The 20741-nt window shown below is 44.9% G+C and overlaps 2 protein-coding genes across 6 annotated transcripts in view; both read right to left on the reverse strand.

The window, feature by feature from the left end:
• SACM1L (SAC1 like phosphatidylinositide phosphatase) overlaps positions 1–20741 on the reverse strand; it is a 573015-nt gene that overhangs the window by 31600 nt on the left and 520674 nt on the right. For all 5 annotated transcript variants that reach the window (XM_077269423.1, XM_077269421.1, XM_077269419.1 and 2 more), the window contains one exon: positions 8640–8709. In XM_077269423.1, the coding sequence (XP_077125538.1) occupies positions 8640–8709 (70 nt within the window). The remainder of the gene's footprint in view (positions 1–8639; positions 8710–20741) is intronic.
• LOC143782213 (uncharacterized) lies at positions 1192–1939 on the reverse strand. The gene is made up of 3 exons (XM_077269424.1): positions 1742–1939; positions 1593–1664; positions 1192–1388 (listed from the first exon to the last, which is right to left on the reverse strand). Exons 1-3 carry the CDS (start codon positions 1808–1810, stop codon positions 1206–1208), a joined length of 324 nt encoding a protein of 107 aa, XP_077125539.1. The 5' UTR covers positions 1811–1939; the 3' UTR covers positions 1192–1205.

Genomic DNA, 20741 nt, shown 5'->3' on the forward strand with positions numbered 1-20741 from the left:
GGTGAGCATAGATATGCAGTGTGTGACCACCATTGTCCCCTCAATTTGTGTGTAATAGATTATGTATAAAGAAGAGAAAATGGTGTTTATACAAGGCATTTCTCTACTCACCTGGTCAGGTGTCCTAACTAATGAGTTTTTTGACACCTGACCTGTTCAGTAGAGGTCTGCACTGTATTTCCACCATTTTCTCTTCAGACTGCCACACTAGTCACAGACAAGAAGAGATTATGGAGATAATACATCTAATTTTTTGGCCCACCTCATATCTGTATACTAAAGAGACACAAAGCTGCAGTTTTTTTTTTTTTTTATAACTACTGGAGATATGATGTGGCCCAAAAAGTAAGTGTGTGGCGAAGTTTCTTAGTTGGCGCACGGTGTGTGTTGCCGGCGGCGGAAGACACAATAAACCAAACATAATTGTGGCAAATCAAATTTTTTTTTTTTTTTAACCAAAAAATTTATTTACTGCGCCGGCTTGGGGTAGAGTGATTTAAACGGGGGGTGTGAAGCACTGAGGCCTGGCTAACCGTGGACGACGCAGAGGTGGCAGGAGAAGGGGCAATGAAACTAGAAGGGTCTGGAAGTTCGGGGATGGGGCTTGACACATGAGAGGCTTCAGACACACTGGAAGGGTGAGACAAACCTGACATTACAGACACATTGGGAGGTGAAGGGGAAGGAATGCTAAGAGTCCTCTGGTTTTTTTTTTTGTGTGTTTTTTTTTGGTTTGCCTGGTTGTGGGAGGTCTTGGTGGGCTCATATGGCATGGCGTGGTGGTGGGTGACCTGTCAGGGTCCGGCTGCACTGTGTCAGAGTCCATAGTGCTCGTAGATCATGCAGCCATGCCAGAGTCCATAGTGCTCGCAGAGCGTGCAGCCATGCCAGAGTCCATAGTGCTCGTAGAGCGTGCAGCCATACCAGAGTCCATAGTGCTCGTAGAGCGTGCAGCCATGCCAGAGTCCATAGTGCTCGTAGAGCGTGCAGCCATGCCAGAGTCCATAGTGCTCGTAGAGCGTGCAGCCATGCCAGAGTCCATAGTGCTCGTAGAGCGTGCAGCCATGCCAGAGTCCATAGAGCTCGTAGAGCGGAAGGCCATGCCAGAGTCCATAGCACTTGTAGACCGGAAGGCCATGCCAGGTTCCTGCTGCATCGTGGTGGTGGCAGTACGGAATGCCATGCCAATACTTACCAAATGCATTTCAGACCCGTGTCGGGGCATTGTCCCAGCCATCCCACATCTCTTTGGCCACCTCATTCCATAAGCGCCGGATCGTGACGTTGTTTGAGTGCAGTGGATCCCGGGTGTCCCACAACGGGACTCGCTCCTGGACCAGGGAGATGAGGAGGTCATTCTCAATAAGATCATCCTCCCGTTGTGAAACCTAAAAATTAAATAAAGTCATTAAAGTTTGCTCAATTAACATAAGGAAAAGATAGAAAAAAGATGCTGAGAAATGGCATGAATAGGAAAGTCAACATACAAAAGGATTCCAGAAGAAAAAAGTAAAGAAATAAGAATGGAAAGAAAGGAAGATTCAAAAATATTACACTGAGGATACAGTAAACAGTCAGCCTTGTATACGTACCCGCTGCCGTCTTTCCACCGGACCTTGACTCCGCTGCTCCTGCCCTGTCTCTGCCGCAGTAAAAGAAGAGCTCTAAAAAAAAGAAAAATTCAAATTGTCACATGTGTAGATGTGACAGAGAATACCAATCTGACGAGGCAAGTACTCACCTCACTGACATGCTCGACTTCCGACGGCCCAGGACGAAACTCCTCACCAGAAGAAGAACAAGAAGACATTCTGATGCATGAAGAAAGAAACAAATGCAAGAAATTAGGACTTGTAGAGAAAGAAAATAGAAAATAAAGGCATTGGCTGTGATATACTCACATTGTTCAGAGGCTTGTTTTCTCCAAGGTGCTGTGGTCTGTCTGCTCTGCTTGGCTGTCTGCTGAGAAGTGATCTGCAACTGTCCACACCCTCCCTTTGTCACCTTGTATGTGGGGGGTGGCTTATCAGTGTCTAGACATGTTTTTCTCTTGTGGAACGCATGCGTTCATGAACGCAACCAAACGCATGTGCTTGTAAACGCATGCGTTCATATAGACAGCAATGCGTTTTTTTTGTCGCAATCCTTGCGCAATCGACCGCATGCGTTTCCAGGCGGCAAATTGACGCCTCTAAAAATTATTACATGTTGCATTTCCGCGCCAAGCCGCAAACGATGAAACGTCCCTAATGTTAAATATAGGAATACACAACACATGCGGATATATGCGGTACAAACGCTGCGGACACAACCGCAAATGTGAAACCAGCCTAAGACTGGCAGAGAGCCCCGAAGCATCGGTGCTAGAGCTGCTGGGGATTTATCATTTAATTATTTTGAAATGGTCAGAAGCAGTGTCTGTTCACATGCTCTGCTGTATTGGAACAATATTGCAACCTTGTCTGCCTGTGAGATGGAAGCTACAGCTGAGAGGAACCTGCAGATGTGTCAGTTATAACCACACACAGCTCTGCAGTGAGATCAGGAGAGCAGCCACCACACATCACAATAAGCTCTGGTGGCGAAGTTTTTTTTTTAAGGCTATGGGGAGGATGCTGCCTGGAGATAACAGTCTCCAGAGCTTATTTTACATGAAGGGGGGAGTTACCAGTGTTACCTTATCCTGCCCTTGGAAGAACAAATCTTATTAAAATGTGGCTTGTGCCCTGTGTTCCAAAAGTCTTGCATAATTTTTCCATTTGGATTCCAAAATACCGGTTTTAAAAAAATGCAGAAGATTTTTAGAGATCTGGTGAGGAATAAAAAGGTATCCATTGAATAAAACTGAAAAACTAGTCGCCCAAAGACAAAGGTGGAATAGCCTCACCGCATAACTCAGTTCTAACATTTTAGAGGGTGGGCACTAGTATTTATAGTTAAGACACGCAATAAGAGCCCAGTAAACCATATCTGACCTCTCTATCCCTTCCATTGGGCTATTGGATTATGTAGCTATAGCAACTAGGGGCCCTGATGTCTTTAATGTACAAATCTCTGCAAACCAATATTTTGGGGGACCCTATGGTCTTGGTTAGGTCTAGATGGGAGAGGGATGTAGGACATATCTTTAAAAGAGTGGTAGGCTATTTTGTAGTCTCCGAAAAAGGTGGCAATTAACGTGGCTCAAAGAAAATCCAAATTATTTCTTATACATAAAGCATATAGAACTTTAAAGATTCTACATTAAGATGAACATTACAACAGATGACCACTGTCCAAGATGTAGAGACTTGGTTCATATGTTCTGGTCATGTTCCTGACTAAACAAATTGTGGGACAGAGTTGGCAGACTGATTAATGGTGTCTATAAAATCCAATTGGCTCTAAATATTAAAGAAGTTGTCCACTACAATAAACATTTTTTTTTTCATTAATCTTGCTATTATGTGCCACTGAAAACATCCACTGTCTTTATTTTAGCAATATTACCTTTTATCATGCTGTAGCAGCACATCTTCAGTGCTGGATCCAGCTCTCATGGGGTTAATCGACAACTTCCTTTCTCCTGACTTACTGTGCTCTAATACTACAAGTTCCATGATGCATTGCACTCGCCTGTAACTCTGCACCTGGCACACCCACTCCAAAACACACCCCAACCCCTCCCTCCTTTCCCCCCTCTAGCTTGAAAAAGATTTGTGATGTCATTTCTGTCCAACCTCCTCTTTTACATTTGTCCAACCCACACTCCATTACACACAGATAGATGGATAGACAGATAGATAGATAACAAATAGACAGATAAGATAGATAGATAGATATGGGATAGATAGATAGATTAGATATGGGATAGATAGATATGGGATGGATAGATACATACAGATATATCTATTTCCATAGATATGTCCATATCCATGTTTCTAAACCCCTTCACCCCTGGAGCTTTTTTCGTTTATCGCTCCCCTTCTTTCCAGAGCCATAATTTTTCCATCAATATGGCCATGTGAGGGCTTATCTTCGGCGGGACAAGTTCTACTTTTGAACGACACCATTTGTTTTACCATGTCGTGTAACAGAAAATGTGAAAAAAAGTCAAAGTGCGATGAAATTGCAAAAAAAGTGCAATCCCACACTTGTTTTTTTGCTTGGCTTTTTTGCTAGGTTCACTAAATGCTAAGGCTGTGTGCACACGTTGCGGATTTGATTGGAGATCCGCAGCATTTTTTGCCGCACACAATTGCATCAAATCCACAGTGTAGTCCACAACCAATGTAAGTCTATGGGAGCCGCAGACTTGTTGTGCACATGCTGCGGATAAAGCCGCACCGAAACGCAGCTTTTTTTTTTCCGGAGCATGTCACTTCTTTTGTGCCAAACTGCAGCGTTTATGCACCTTTAGACTTTCATTGAGTCGGGCACATCCGCAGCAAAACCGCAGATGTAAAAAAGATCTGCAGTTTAGATGCGGATGTGGGTCCGAGAAACGCTGCAGTTCGGGAGGAGGGAAGTGTGTGGATGGTGACTGTGTGCGTGTATGTGTGTGCGGACGGGGTCTGCGGGCTGTTCGGATGTGTGCGGCGCTGTGCGGGACTGTTCAGGTGTGTGCGGGGTCTGCGGGCTGTTCGGATGTGTGCGGGACTGTGCGGGGGGTCTTTTGGGGTGTGTGTGCAGGCATCATCCGATGGGACTACAAGTACGCAGCATCCAATTTGCAGCTAATTTGGATGTAATCCGGACAGTGGACACACACCCTACGCTATCCATACATCTATCAATAGATATATCTATCCAGACACATCTATAGATAGATATATGAATAGATAGATGTATGCATCTATAGATCTATCTATATGTAGCTCTGTCTATCCATTTCATCTATCATCTATATGTCTATCTATCTGTGTGTAATTGAGTGTGGGTTGGACAATGACATCACAAATCTTTTTTTTTGTTCAATAATACATCTTTATTTAGCTTTCAAAAACGCATACAAACACGCACAAAAAACACGCAAAAACAGCAACAAAAACCGCACCAAGAACTGCATCAAAACCGCGCAAAAAACATGAAAAAAACGTGAAAAAAATGCATCCAAAACGCAGCAGCGTTTTCTGCAAGGAGATGCAGATTTTGTGCAGAAAATTCTGCACCCAAATCTGCAACGTGTGCACACAGCATAAAACTGATCTGCCATTATGATTCTCCAGGTCATTACGAGTTCATAGACACCAAACATGTCTATGTTATTTTTTATCTAAGTGGTGAAAAAAAATTCCAAAGTTTGCTAAAAAGAAATAAAATAATTACGCCATTTTCCGATACCCATAGCGTCTATATGTTCTGAGATATCGGGTCGGGTGAGGGCTAATTTTTTGCGCGCCGAGCTGACGTTTTTAATGATACCACTTTTGTGCAGATACGTTCTTTTGATCGCCCATTATTGCATTTTAATGCAGTGTCGCGGCGACCAAAAAAACGTAATTTTGTCTTTTGATTTTTTTTTCTTGCTATGCCGTTTAGCGATCATGTACATTTTTTTTTTGTAGTGAAAACAGCTGACATGTTGCGGCTTTGAAGAGGGTTCACCGCCGAAGCCCACCTCAAAGCAGGGGATACTGCCAGCTGACGTACTATTCCGTCAGCTGGCAGAAAGGGGTTAATGAACAATATGTTTCAGTAAAAAAAAAAAAAAAAAGAAGAAAAAAAAAATTGCGTGGGCTCCCGCGAAATTTTCTGCGCCAGAGGGGGAAAGTCGACGGCCGGGGGCCAATATTTGTAGCCTGCTATGAATATCAGCCTGCAGCTGTCTGCGTAGCCTTTACTGGCTATTAAAATAGGGGGATCCCCCCAAAAAATGATGTGGGGTCCCCCTATATTTTATAGCCAGAAATGCTACGCAGTCAGCTGCGGGCTGATATTCATAGCCTAGAGAGGGGCCATGGATATTGGTCCCCCCCCGGCTACAAATACCAGTCCGCAGCCGCCCCAGAAATGGCGCATCTGTAAGATGCGCCAATTCCGGCACTTAGCCCCTCTCTTCCCACTCCCGTGTAGCGGTGGGATATGGGGTAATAAGGGGTTAATGTCACCTTGCTATTGTAAGGTGAAATTAAGCCGGGTGGCGTCAATAAGACACCTATCCGTTATTAATCCAATAGTAAGAAAGGGTTAATAAAACACACACACACATTAGGGAAAAAGTATTTTATTATTCTTCATTTAACCATACTTACCATACTTCAGCGCCTGCAAAAAACGTAAAAAAATAAACCGTATACTACCTGTCCGCCGTAGTCCAATTAACACTAAGTGTCCCACGACGATCTCCCCTATAGAACAGTGACATCGGGTGATGTCACTGCTCTATAGGACCTTCAGTGACACACTGACAGGAGACAATGGCTCCTGCACTGCATCACTGAGAGGTTACTATAGTTCACTGGTCTCACTTTATGCCATAAAGTGAGACTAGGGACTATTTTTTCACAGGGGCGTAGGAATACATTGTGGGGAATACATTGTGGAAGGATACCTTCCTCCCCTCATTGTGTTCCTGGAGCACGAGGAGAGCGGTCGCATCAGCTGATGCTCCTGCTCTCCATGGGAGATCTTCGAGGGACACTCGTTTTAATTGGATTTCTGCGGATCAGGGAGTATAGTGTTTGTTTATTATTTTAATATTTTTTACAGATGACACTGGCTTCGGGGAACAAAGTGACGGTGAGTATGTACTCTATGTTACATGTACTGTATGTCTATATGTATGTTGTATGTATGTACTGTATGTATGTACTGTATGTGGCATGTCGCATGATGTCACGTCGCATGCTGCATGTCATCGCACGGTGCATGTGTCGCATGCCGTCGCATGGTGCATGATGTCACATGCTGCATGTCGTCACATGTCGCATGCTGCATGTCGTTGCATGGCGCATGTTGTCGTATGGCGTATGTCGTCGCATGTCGCATGCTGCATGTCGTCGAATGTTGTCACATGCTGCATGTTGCATGATGTTGCATGGCGCATGTCGTTGCAGGTCGCCACATGTTGTCTCATGTTGCATGTCGTCGCATGGCGCATGTCGTCACATGTTGCATGTCGGCGCATGTTGTATCATGTCGTCGCATGGCGCATGTTGTCACATGTCGCATGCTGCATGTCGTGGCATGGTGCATGTCACATTTCGCATGCTGTCGCATGGTGCATGTCGTCACATGGCGCCGCATGGTGCATGTCATCGCATGTCCTGTATGTGTGTTCTACGTATGTACTGTATATGTGTGTGGTTTTTTTTTTTTACATTCAACACATTAGCCGGATGATGGGACCACTACTGTTCCATCATTGGCTAATGTGTCACTGACTGTCACTGTAGCAGGCAGAGCCCGATGGGATTTGTACTCCCATCGGACGATGCCTGCACACAGACGACGCCACCACCACCGCACAGCCACACTGCAGCACAGCACTCCGCGCAGACCCCCGCCGTCGCACCGGCCGCCGCAACGAACGCCGCCACGGCACTGGCCGCCGCCAGCGCATCGGGCACCGGCCGCACATCTCGGCACATGAGCGCGGCTGGCCAGCAGATCCCAGCACAGCCCCGCCCGCCCCCAGCACAGCCCGGCTGGCCAGCAGATCCCAGCACAGCCCCGCCCGCCCCCAGCACAGCCCGGCTGGCCAGCAGATCCCAGCACAGCCCCGCCCGCCCCCAGCACAGCCCGGCCCGCCCCCAGCACAGCCCCGCAGGCAGCCCCCCGGCCCCGCCCACAGCCCAGTCACTCTTGAGTGACTGCTGACTGTGCGGCTGGCACACGCCTGTTGCTGACGTCACGTCAATTTCCAGAGTCTGGAAATTGACGTGACGTTGGCGGAAATTAGCGGTGGCTGCAGCCTGGGCGTCACGTGACCCGGACTCAGCCGCCGTCATAGCGCCGCTCACAGACGAAAATGGCAACAGAAGGTATTTATAAAATTCATTAGGGGCCTCGGGGGGATACATTGGGGGGTTAACTGAAGGTAGTGGACAACCCCTTTAAATCTTCTGTACTAGGATATGCAGGGAATATTGGAGACTCTCTTCAAGTACAGCTAGCTATAGGTAAAATACTTTATCAAACCATGAACTCTATTGCTAAACATTGGCTGGCTAGTTCTCCACCTATAATAGAGGAAGGAGTTCACTGCTTAAACAACATTATTTTAATGGAGAAAAGGGTCTATATTAAGAGGGGTGCTACTGCCAATATTGGTAAGCATTGGATTAGATACCCAACAGTGGTATACAAAGTACTAGCAGGTGAAGTGACAATTAATTGGTTTAGTCTTGGATAGTTTCTCACCTCCAGCTTGGAAAATCATTAAATTAAGGTATTGCAATATTGGATTCAACCTTGAATGAGTATTTTTAGGTTACGTATTCCAAATAAGGGTGACTGGGTGTTGAGGTGGAAATGTGTTGTAGAGGTTAAAATGTGGTTTCTTATTTAGAACCAGAAAAAAATCAAGATGTTCTTTACCCATGTTTTTCCTTTTTGTGAATCCTGTCAAATCCAATTGCTCTGGTGATTGTTACACGATTATATGAATATTTCAATAAAAACATTTTTGATTAAAAAACAAATAGCAAGAACAGTACCGTTTTTATAAATCTTTTCAAACTGTACTTGCTCTTCAATTCTCTGCCCAATGTGGAGAACTCCAAGTCTCTAAAACATGAAAAAGTAGACTTATGTGAGATAAACGTGACAATGGCTAAAACAGGCTGTACTGGATATAGATATAATAAAAACAAGGTTTCCAGTAGATTACTTGTTTTTGTTAATTACCTACATGAATCAGGTATTTCTTTCTTTGAAATGCTGCAGTGTTTTTAGAAAATATATTGTTTGAAAAGCAAGTTGGGGACAATAGAGGGAGAGACCTCTCTAGTTTGGCGAAGCCCCCCGAACTTAATAATAATAATAATAATCTTTATTTTTATATAGCGCTAACATATTCCGCAGCGCTTTACAGTTTGCACACATTATCATCGCTGTCCCCGTTGGGCTCACAATCTAAATTCCCTATCAGTATGTCTTTGGAATGTGGGAGGAAACCGGAGTACCCGGAGGAAACCCACGCAAACACAGAGAGAACATACAAACTCTTTGCAGATGTTGTCCTTAGTGGGGCTTGAACCCAGGACTCCAGCGCTGCAAGGCTGCTGTGCTATCCACTGCGCCACCGTGCACCGAACTTCTCACTCCTCTAGTTGATTAATAGGTCTATGTACAAACTTGGGAGAGACTTGTCAATCTGTTGGAGCAGGGCAAAGAGATGCTGGCTGGGGGCTACAGCAGACTAGGGAGGTCATAGCATTTCAAAGAAAGACATGCCTTGGAACAACTGTGCAGCCAAGCTAGGCTTCATGCTGCCCATAATTTAGTGGCAGGTTCCCTTTAACCCTCTTACCCAAGGGCCTCTCTTCACTTTCCTGACCAAGCCAAATTTTTCAATTTCCGACCAGTTTCACTATGTGGTAACTGTGGAATGCTTCAACATATCCTACTGCTTTTTGGTGACACACAGTTCATCATATTAGTGGTAATGTTAGGTCAATATGATTTGTGTTTATTTATGAAAACATTGAAAATTGCTAAAATTTGTCAAATTTTCAAACTTTAAACTTTTATGCCCTTTAACCCCTTCATGACCTTGGGATTTTCCGTTTTTCCGTGTTCGTTTTTCGCTCCCCTCCTTCCCAGAGCTGTAACTTTTTTATTTTTCTGTCAATTTGGCCATGTGAGGGCTTATTTTTTGCAGGACGAGTTGTACTTTTGAACGACATCATTGGTTTTACCATGTTGTGTACTAGAAAACGGGAAAAAAATTCCAAGTGCGGTGAAATTGCAAAAAAAGTGCAATCCCACACTTGTTTTTTGCTTGGCTTTTTTGCTAGGTTCTGCCATTATGCTAAAACTGACCTGCCATTATGATTCTTCAGGTCAGTACGAGTTCATAGACACCTAACTTGACTAGGTTATTTTTTATCTAAGTGGTGAAAAAAAATTCCAAACTTTGCTAAAAAAAAAAAAAAAAAAAATTGCGCCATTTTCCGATACTCGTAGCGTCTCCATTTTTCATGATCTGGGGTCGGTTGAGGGCTTATTTTTTGCGTGCTGAGCTGGCGTTTTTAATGATAGAATTTTGGTGCAGTTACGTTCTTTTGATTGCAGATATAATTATATATACACAAATACGTGTATGGGTATGCGCTGGTACAGATAACGGGACTGCTGGTAAAGTCTTAAATGGTGTTGTAAAGAAATTAAAAGAACCTTTTTCTAAAATCACTAAAAATACCACATATCCCTGAAATAGGTCTCACATTCAAATAGGTCCTAATGGAGGCACGATGTATACGCTTCAGTAAGCGAAATAGATGTTATTTAAAAAGTACCTTATTCCCTCCGTTGCTGGATATCAGTTTTCAAGATTAGTTCCGCCAGAAGTTTTTCGGCAAGCAAGATCTAGAATAGGTGGGTGGCTGCCCCGGCCGGCGGCAAGCCACCATCAAAAAGTTTTCCAGGTGGGAACGGGATCCTGTGGAGTCGCCGCTGTGAGCCGCCGCGGCGGTGTGTTAGAGCGGTGCGCAGGACCTGAGTGACGTAATCGTCACGTGACCGTAACCCCCGGCAAGTGAGTACGGAGTGCAGCTAAGACCAAACAACCAACGCGTTTCGGAGACGCCTGTCTCCTGCCTCAGAACCCTGAGGAAGGAGACAGGCGTCTCCGAAACGTGTTGGGGTTACGGTCACATGACGATTATGTCACTCAGGTCCTGCGCACCGCTCTAACACACCGCCGCGGCGGCTCACAGCGGCGACTCCACAGGATCCTGTTCCCACCTGGAAAACTTTTTGATGGTGGCTTGCCGCCGGCCGGGGCAGCCACCCACCTATTCTAGATCTTGCTTGCCGAAAAACTTCTGGCGGAACTAATCTTGAAAACTGATATCCAGCAACGGAGGGAATAAGGTACTTTTTAAATAACGTCTATTTCGCTTACTGAAGCGTATGCATCGTGCCTCCATTAGGACCTATTTGAATGTGAGACCTATTTCAGGGATATGTGGTATTTTTAGTGATTTTAGAAAAAGGTTCTTTTAATTTCTTTACAACACCATTTAAGACTTTACCAGCAGTCCCGTTATCTGTACCAGCGCATACCCATACACGTATTTGTGTATATATAATTATATCTGCTTTCATTTTTACAAACCTAGGTGGAGGTTTGTTGGTAGTGCAGCAGGCACGGGGAATAACGTTGACAATTTGCGCCACCATTTTAATTCTTGACGTTCTTTTGTTTGCCCGTTATTGCATTTCAATGCAATGTCGCGGCGACCAAAAAAACGTAATTCTGGCGTTTCAAATTTTTTTTCTCGCTACGCCGTTTAGCGATCAGGTTAATGCTTTTTTTTTTATTGATAGATCGGGCGATTCTGAACGCGGCGATACCAAATATATGTAGGTTTGATTTTTTTTATTGATTTATTTTGATTGGGGCGAAAGGGGGGTGATTTAAACTTTTATATTTTTTTCACATTTTTTTTTTACTTTTTTTTTTTCACTTTTGCCATGCTTCAATAGCCTCCATAGGAGGCTAGAAGCAGGCACAACGCGATCGCCTCTGCTACATAGCAGCGATCTGATGTTCGCTGCTATGTAGCAGAAATGCAGGTGTGCTGTGAGCGCCGACCACAGGGTGGCGCTCACAGTTGCCTGGGATCAGTAACCATAGAGGTCTCAAGGACCTCTATGGTTACCATTCAGAAGCATCGCCGACCTCCGATCATGTGAAGGGGGTCGGCGATGCGATCATTTCCGGCCGCCCGGCCGGAAGCGGTATTTAAATGCCGCTGTCTGCGTTTGACAGCGGCATTTAACTAGTTAATAGGCGCGGGCAGATAGCGATTCTGCCCGCGCCTATTACGGGCACATGTCAGCTGTTCAAAACAGATGACATGTCCCGGCTTTGATGCGGGCTCACCGCCGGAGCCCGCATCAAAGCGGGGCTTCTGACCTCGGATGTACTATCCCGTCCGAGGTCAGAAAGGGGTTAACTAAACTAAATTTCTTCTTTACATCAGTATTATTTTTGAAATGTTTGTTTTGTTAGGAACTTAGAAGGGTTAAAAGTTTAAGAATTTTTTCAATTTTCCAACAAAATTTACGAAACCTTTTCATTTTAGGGACCACATCACATTTGAAGTGACTTTGAGGATCCTAGGTGGCAGAAAATACCAACTAGAGACAGCATTTTAAAAATTGCACTCCTCTAAATGTTCAAAACCAAGATCAAGAAGTTTATTTAGGCACTTCACCGGAATTAAAAGGAAAAAATTTAATGTTTTTTCACAAGAATGTTGCTTTAGCCACAAAATTTTCATTTCGATAAGGGAAACCAGAGAAAATTGCCACCATAATTTGTTCTGCAATTCCTCATGAGTACACAGACACCCCCATATGAAGGGGGAAACCACTGTTTCCCAACACAGCTCGGAAGGGAAGGAGCACTATTTGACACTTGGAGTGCAAAGTTGGCTGGAATAGATAGTGGATACCATGTTGCATTTGAAGAACCCCTGATGTGCCTAAACAATGGAAACCGCCCACAAGTGATCATTTTTGGAATTTACACCCCTCAAGGAATATATCTAGAGGTGTGGTGAGCAACTTGAACCCACAGGTGCGTCACAGAATTTTGAGCCATAAAAAGGAAAAAAGAAATATTCCCATTAAAAATGTTGCTGTACCCGTACATTTTTCATTTTTTGCAAGAGCTACAAGAGAAAATGGACCACCCAATTTCTCCTGTGTACATCGATGCCCTATATGTAGGGGAAAACTACTGTTTGGGCACACAGCAGAGCTCCAAAAGAAAGGAGTGCCATTTTGGGAAGTTGACTATGCTCATATGGTTTGTGGGCACCATGATGCATTTAGAGTGCCCTCGTACTGCCAGAAGAGCAGTCATCAACATACAAATAACCCCATTTTGGAAGTTACACCTCTCAAGGAATTTATCTCGGAGTGTGGTGGGTATATTGAACCCGTAGCTGAATACCATCATTTTATAACATTGGGACATGAAAATTAAAAATTACCTTTTTGTGCTATTTTAGCCCCACATTTTTACTTTTCACAAAGATGAATATGACAAAGTGGACACAAAAACATTTTTAAAGCATATACTTTATGTACTTCTGTTTGGGCATGTGGCAGGGCACCATTTGACTAGTAGGGAGCAGTTTGTGTGTGGGCACAATTTGCAGAGCTAAGCTTCCAAAAGAGCAGAAATCCCCCTAAAAATAACCCCATTTTGCAAATTACACTCAGGGAAATCATCTAGGGATGTAATGACTTTTCAATCACACTGGTGTTTTTCAGGAGTTAGTGCGGAATTAATGTTGCAGACTGAAAATTACAAATATGCCATTTCAGTGCCCAATACATAGTGTCCGGCTTGTGCTTCTGGAGACATGTGATGTATAGATTGTTAAAAGGTCTGTCCAGGACAGACTGATGACTTTAATACTCTCACAATCATCTGATACTGCTCTGGCAGTGTCTCGAACTAAGCTAGATCCACACTGCGCTTGTGGACACTGTTGGGTGCATACGCTCAGGAGATATATGCACATCAATGTGCACTGTCAAGATGGATCCCGAAGTACCATAGGGACCCACTACACTGAGACGTATCTCACATGGTATACATCTCTGTGCAGTGTCCCCCTGCATAGAAAAGTACAATCTGCTGCGCTTTCCTATAGGGTGTGTTTTCACGTGCCGGATTACCTGCGGATTGAACGTTGCGTAGAGCCGCAGCGTTCAATCCGCAGCGTCCAGATGTTACAGCATAGTGGAGGGGATTTTATGAAATCCTGTCTCCACTATGCGTGCAAACACGCATCCAGGGGCCCTGCGTTTAAGGACATGCGGCACGTCTTTTTAGAACGCAGCATGTCTGTTTACCTTGCGGCGACGCTCCGTCGCGCGAGGTAAATAACAGGGTCCTATGCATAGGGTGTGGTGAATCCGGATGTGTTCACTGAACACATCTGGAATCACCGCACGTACAGAAGGGGGCGGCGCTTTGGGCGGAGCAGGTTTTATGCTCCGTCCAAAGCATTGTCATTCCGGACCGTGGAAACACACCCTTACAGTTATATAAGTGTATGCCAGCCAGTCAGAGGCTGAAAGATCACACTTTTAAACTGCATCTACTGTTAGATGTTTGGGCAGCGAGAGGTGCAGAGAGCAAATTACAGGCCCTCCTCCACAGGGGAAGCACGGGCCTGTTACACTCACCAGGCCTCAAGGCTCAGGCTGCAGAGATCCCTTCACAGTCTGTAAAAGCTATTTTCTTGTGGTCCACCAAGTGCAGCACACTCTCATGGAGGCTTAGATGGTAAGACAAGATGATTTACAGCAGCAGTGTGGCCGATGGATGTTGATTTCCAGGCTGGAGATCAGGAGCTCCTGGAAGAAGCTTACTCTCTTGATGGTGCCTAAGCCACCTTAAACTGCATCTAGTGAACGGTCAGCCATGGTAACATTATAGTATATGTCTGGAAAAGGTTCCAGATGTATACTGTAGGCTAGGTGCATGGACAGTCACCTAGCCTAAGTGATGTATGGGCTATATACAGTAACCCTGTATAATGCTTGTTGGCCGCTGCCCGAATACTGCAGTATATTCACCTTAAATGGGAGATAAGGCTCAATACTCGTCTTCTAAGCAATGTGTAAGGCTGCTGTGCTATGCCGTACATCGCTTAGGTTCGGCTGCTAATGGAGCAGTTTTCAGCTGAAATGTGCATGCACAGGTGTCGGACCACCACCGATCTATTGAAAAACTATCCGGCACATAGATAACCAATGATTAGACCTGGGGAACCCTTTAAGAGCGTCCTTCCCTCTGCAGCAATGGAATACATATTGATGTAATAACTAGAGATGAGCGAATATTTTAATGTTCGGTTCGGCTCACGATTGCTGAATTTGCAATATTCGCTGATTTAATAGCCGAACATACACAGAACAAAAGACCGTGTTTCGGACGCTGTGTGACAGCGTGGGAAACACCGGCGTATCGCGTCTGATCGGCGGTGAAATCATCCCCACTGGTCAGAGAGCAGCGGTTTCCACGCTGTCACAAGATGGCGTGAGCACTCAGCTGTGATCAGAAGTATAAAGTTTACCTCCGGTCACTGGTGTCAGCTGATGGGACTACAGCTCCCATCATCCGACACCTGCTGCCGCCAATAGATGATGTTCGTCCTTCGTAGTCGAAGATGACCATGACTTCCGGGTTAGAAGGAAATTAATAGTTATGGGTACGGATGTGGCTGATGAGTCCAATCCTGGCCCTGAAGGTTCACCCACATTCTTGACATAAGGAAGCAGATGTAGTCAGTACACCAGATTCTACTTGTGCCTTGTGGATTGCACTATTTTCCTATTTTCAGCTGCACGTGCTCCTGAAGTGATCCTGCCTCGCCAACCTGGACGATCCAGGGCAAGCTCTTCCCATTCATTGGTGTTGATTTCCATGTTTTAGAGAGACGCCTTAAGGCAGTCTTTATAGCGCTTCTTCTGCCCCCCAACTGCTCGCTTTCCTTGGCACAGTTCTCCGTACAGCAGTTGTTTCGGTAGTCGGCTGTCAGGCATTCTGACCACTTGTCCAGCCCAACTGGCTTGGACTTTCAGCAGGAGAGTGTAAACGCTGCAGAGCCAAGTTTGTTCCAGAATTGCCATGTCCGGGACATTGTCTTGCCACCTGATGTGGAGGAGTCTGCGGAGGCAACTCATGTGAAAATGATTAAGCTGTTTAGCATGCCGGCTGTAGACTGTCCAGGTCTCTAGCATAGAGAAGTGTGGTGAGGAGCACCGTGCAGTAGACCTTCAGCTTGGTGGTAAGGTGGTAAAGCTGAGACCCCTTCGTTCCCATACGTTCTTACGCAGTCTCCCGAAGGCAGCACTGGCTTTGGCAATTCTGTTATTAACCTCAGCGTCTATGGTTACATCACGGGAAAGTGTGCTGCCTAAGTAGGTGAAGTTATCGACTGCTTTGAGGTTTTGCTCCTTCACCGTGATACGTGGCTCCTTGTATATTTTCCCTGGAACAGGTTGGCACATGACTTCGGTTTTTCTAATGTTGATCTCGAGACCAAAATTGTCAGAGGCTTGAGAAAAACAGTCCATTTCATGCTGCATCTGCTGTTCCGTGCTAGCGTTAAGTGCACAGTCATCAGCAAATGATGCACGGATAATAGTCTCATGCACTTTCGTAACCGCCTTCATGCGTTTTGGGTTGAATAGCTTGCCATCAGTCCTGTACCTAACCTGGGTTTCATCTTCACAGTTGTTAAAAGCATCACTTAACATTGCAGAGAATAGCATACTGTACAGGATTGGAGCAAGCACAGAGCCTTGTTTTACGCCGTTTGTTACTGGGAAAGCCTCAGATTCGTCTCCATTGTTCAGAACCTATGCCATCATGGAACTGCCGGACGATATAAGATGAACTTGCTCGGGCAGCCGAATTTTGCCATGATCTTACACAGGCCGTCTCTACTGACTGTTGAAAGCCTTGGTCAAAACAAATAAAGTTACATAAAGGTCACTGTGTTGCTTCTGACACTTTTCCTGAAGTTAAGGTGCTGCAAATACCATATCTACTGTTCCACGTTTAGCAGGGAAACCACGCTGGCTTTCAGGTAGTAGGATATTCATCAGCAGCTCCTGCGCTGTAAATAATAATAAAAAAAAAAAAAAAACGGCGTGGGTTCCCCTGTATTTTTGATAACCAGCCAGGCAAATCTCACAGCTGAGGGCTGCAAGGTTGGTTATCAAGAGTAGAGGGGTCCCCACGCTGTATTTTTAATTATTTAAATAATTTAAAAAAAAGGCGTGGAGTCCCCACATTTTTGACAACTAGCCTTGCTAAAGCAGACAGCTGGGGCTGGTATTCTCAGGCTGGTAAGGGGCCATGGATATTTTCCCCCCAGCCTAAAAATAGCAGCCAACAGCTGCCCAGAAAAAGTACATTTATTAGATGCGCCAATTATGGCGCTTTTCTCAGCTCTTCACACTTGCACTGTAGTGGTGGCAAGTGGGGTTGATATTTCTGGGGATGATATCATCTTTGTATTGTCCGGTGACATCAAGCCCTCGGATTACTAATGGAGAGGCGTCGATAAGACATCTATCCATTACTAATCCTATAGTTACATGGTAAATAAAAAAAAGTCAGAATAAAGTCCTTTATTAGAAATAAAACTAAACACAGTTTTCCATTTTATTTAAAACTAACACACAGTTATATTCACCTAACGCCTAATTCCATTGAAGCCCTCGTTCTCCTGAAATAAAACTAAAATAAATAAAAACAACAATATCCCCCAGATATGGATTACTGCGTGGAACAGAACAACTGACAGGTGGGGGATAGTTTTCTAATTTTAGTTTTATTACAGCAGAACAAGGGTTTCGGTGAAAAAGGCATTAGGTGAGCATGGAAGTATTTGTTATTTTTAAATAAAAAAAGGAAAACTGTGTTTTGTTTTATTTCTAATAAATGACTTTATTCTGGCTGTGTGTTTATTTACCATACAACTATAGGATTAGTAATGGATAGAATTCTTATAAACGCCTTTGCATTACTAAGTCATGGATTGATGTCACCTGACAACACAAAGGTGACATCAACAGCAAAAATATGAACCCCACTTGCCACCGCTACAGGGCACGTGGGAAGAGCCAGGCCAAGCACCTGAATTTATAATAGATGCACCTTTTCTGGGCGGCTGTGAATTGCTTTTCTTAGGCTGGGGGGCCAATATCCACGGCCCCTTACCAGCCTGAGAATATCAGTCCCCAGCTGTCTGCAATAGCAAGGCTGGCTGTCAACAATGGGGGGACCTCATGCAGTTTTTTATTTATTTAAATAAAAAAAAAACATGGCATAGGGACCCTTTATTCTTGCTAACCAGCCTTGCTGAAGCTGGCAGCTGAGGGTTGCAGCCCCCAGTGGTGAGTTCTGACTGGCTGGTTATCAAAAATACAGGGGAAACCATGCAGGTTTTTTTTAAATTATTTATTTACAGCACAGAAACGGCTGATGAAGGCCGACGTCATACTACCACAGAATACGGGAGAGTGCTATGCGAGTAAACATTGCATAGCACTCGGCCCAGTGTTCATCTATGGGGCAGATCACATCAGCGCTTATTTTGTCAGCCGTATTAGGCGTGCATGTAAAATCGCAGCATGCTGCGATTGTCACCGAGACTCACCAATGCAAGCCTATAGGTGTGAAAAAAAAAATGCTCAGCACACAGACCATGCGAGTTCTATTTGATTTTTAAGCACAGATGTCCTTTGAAAAGCCGGCAATTCATGTGTCGCGTACAGTAAAATCACACTGACAAGTGAATAGATATATACATATAGAATTACATACATAGATGGATGGATAGATAGAAGAAAAGCCGGCAATTCATATGCAGTGTACTCAGGGCCGTATTTAGAGTTTAGGCTGCCCTAGGCACTTTTAGTGCTGCCTCCCCCATTGGTGAGTATGACCCTATCAGCAATGACTTTGGCAAAAATCGCTGACGTGAAAGTAGCCTTTTGCAGCAGATCCGGCAGTTTTTCCGCATCTACCGTGTAACGGATCACTTACGGCAACACTGCGCTCAGCACCATTCATTCCCTATGGGACTTGCGGACATGTGCGGCACTTGCGGTTTTGCCGCGTTCCGGCAAATGCAGTACTTGCAGCAATGGGAAAAAAAAACGCTGCTAGCATTGTTTTTTTGTCTCACCGCAAGTGCAAAACCGCAAGTGCCACACATGTCCGCTAGTAGCCATCACTACCTGTCCCTGCACCTTACTAGCTCATCCCTAACCATCCCTCCCTGACCTAAAACTACACTATAAAGCTTTAGAAAAACAATTTATTAACCGACATATTCCTACGATAATGAGGGCTCCAGGCTACGGCGTAGACTGGGATGGGCAGTCTCCGGGTCTCCATTCTCTCTCTATGCACACCCTCAGTCCCTGCCTCACTGTCTGTGCTGCACTGTGCACAGACATCCCGCCACCTCACCCGGTAATCACCACTCGCAGTAGCATACCAGCAGGGGTGTATCTAGGTTTTCTGGCACCCAGGGCAAGAATTCAGTTTGGCACCCCCCTCCCAAGCACATATGCGATTTGCACACTTAGTCATGTACCGACGATCTGTTCTCCCTAATTCTCTCAATGTTCAGTGAAAAACAGCGCAGCAGAAGAGAAGCTCATTGTCACAGGACCATAAGTATGAAAATATGAGTGAAGTGTCCATGTGATGACTACTGGAACCTACAGAGCTGAATCCTGGCATTGCAGGCTTCTGTATTCTTACAACTAATGCACTGCACACTTTTAGGATTCTCCCTTGCCGGTGGACAGTCATGTCAGCACAAGCATGTGATTTGTATACTTCTGACCACATACCAATCAGACGTGCCAGGCCTCACTCAGTTCATTTTCATTGAGTGAGGCCACACATGTCTAATCAACGCATGACTGCATGTATGTAAATCGCCAGCACGAGAGAATCCTGACAGCGTGCAGTGCACACTGTGAGAATTCAGAAGTCTGCAGTCACAAAGAATGACTGCAGACTCATTACAAATCTGGACATTCCCTTTGATGCTCCTAACATAAATACAAACATGAGTGTTAGTTAGTATCACAAATAAGATTTACATCCAGGTACCTTATAGATGATGTTGTCTCTGGAGCAGTTCTTCTTTTCTTCATCTTGTCCAGACCCCATGATAAGTTTTCTCATCCAAAGCTCATCTCTGCAGACTTCCATCTTCTCCGCTATTTTGCAGAAAATCTCAAAGATAGAAGTGTCATTATAATGCTCCTGAATAAATAATTGCCCCTCATTATACTGTCCTCTCACACTGTGTCCCTCCTATCAGGCCCAGTATTTATACTGTACTCTCTCATCACACTCCCCCTCCTTGGTATACTGTCCCCTCCTGGCTGTTCCCTTACACCGTCCCCCCATGCTACGAACCCAGAACTCCGTTTCTATTCTGTGCCCACTCACTTTTCTTCCTCCCCATATTGTCTCTTCACACTATTCCCCTCCCTCCTTATACTGTCTCCTCTCACATCTCTGCTGTTTACCATACTGTCTCCTCATATTTACCCCCTCACTTTCTATACTGCCTGCTCACCTGACTCCCCATACTGTGTATGCACACATCCCATCACCCTCACTCCCCGTGCTCTGTCCACATACATTTTTCACAACGCTACTCATACTGTGTCCACATACATTCCCTGGTTCGCTCCCCATACTGTCTGCACCCATCCCCCATATTGTTTCCTCATATGCCCTCATTCCCCCATACTGTTTCCTCATACATGCCCCCCATTCCCCTGTACTGTTTCCTTATACATGCCCCCATTCCCCAGTACTGTTTCCTCATACATGCCCCCCATTCCCCATACTGTTTCCCCGTACATGCCCCCCATTCCCCAGTAAGGTTTCCTCATACATGCCCCCCATTCCCTAATACTGTTTCCTCGTACATGACCCCATTCCCCAGTACTGTTTTCTCGTATATGCCCCCCATTCCCCAGTACTGTTTCCTCGTACATGCCCCCCATTCCCTAATACT

This window comes from Ranitomeya variabilis, chromosome 6 (genome assembly GCF_051348905.1).
Source record: "Ranitomeya variabilis isolate aRanVar5 chromosome 6, aRanVar5.hap1, whole genome shotgun sequence".
Taxonomy (NCBI): Eukaryota; Metazoa; Chordata; class Amphibia; order Anura; family Dendrobatidae; genus Ranitomeya; species Ranitomeya variabilis.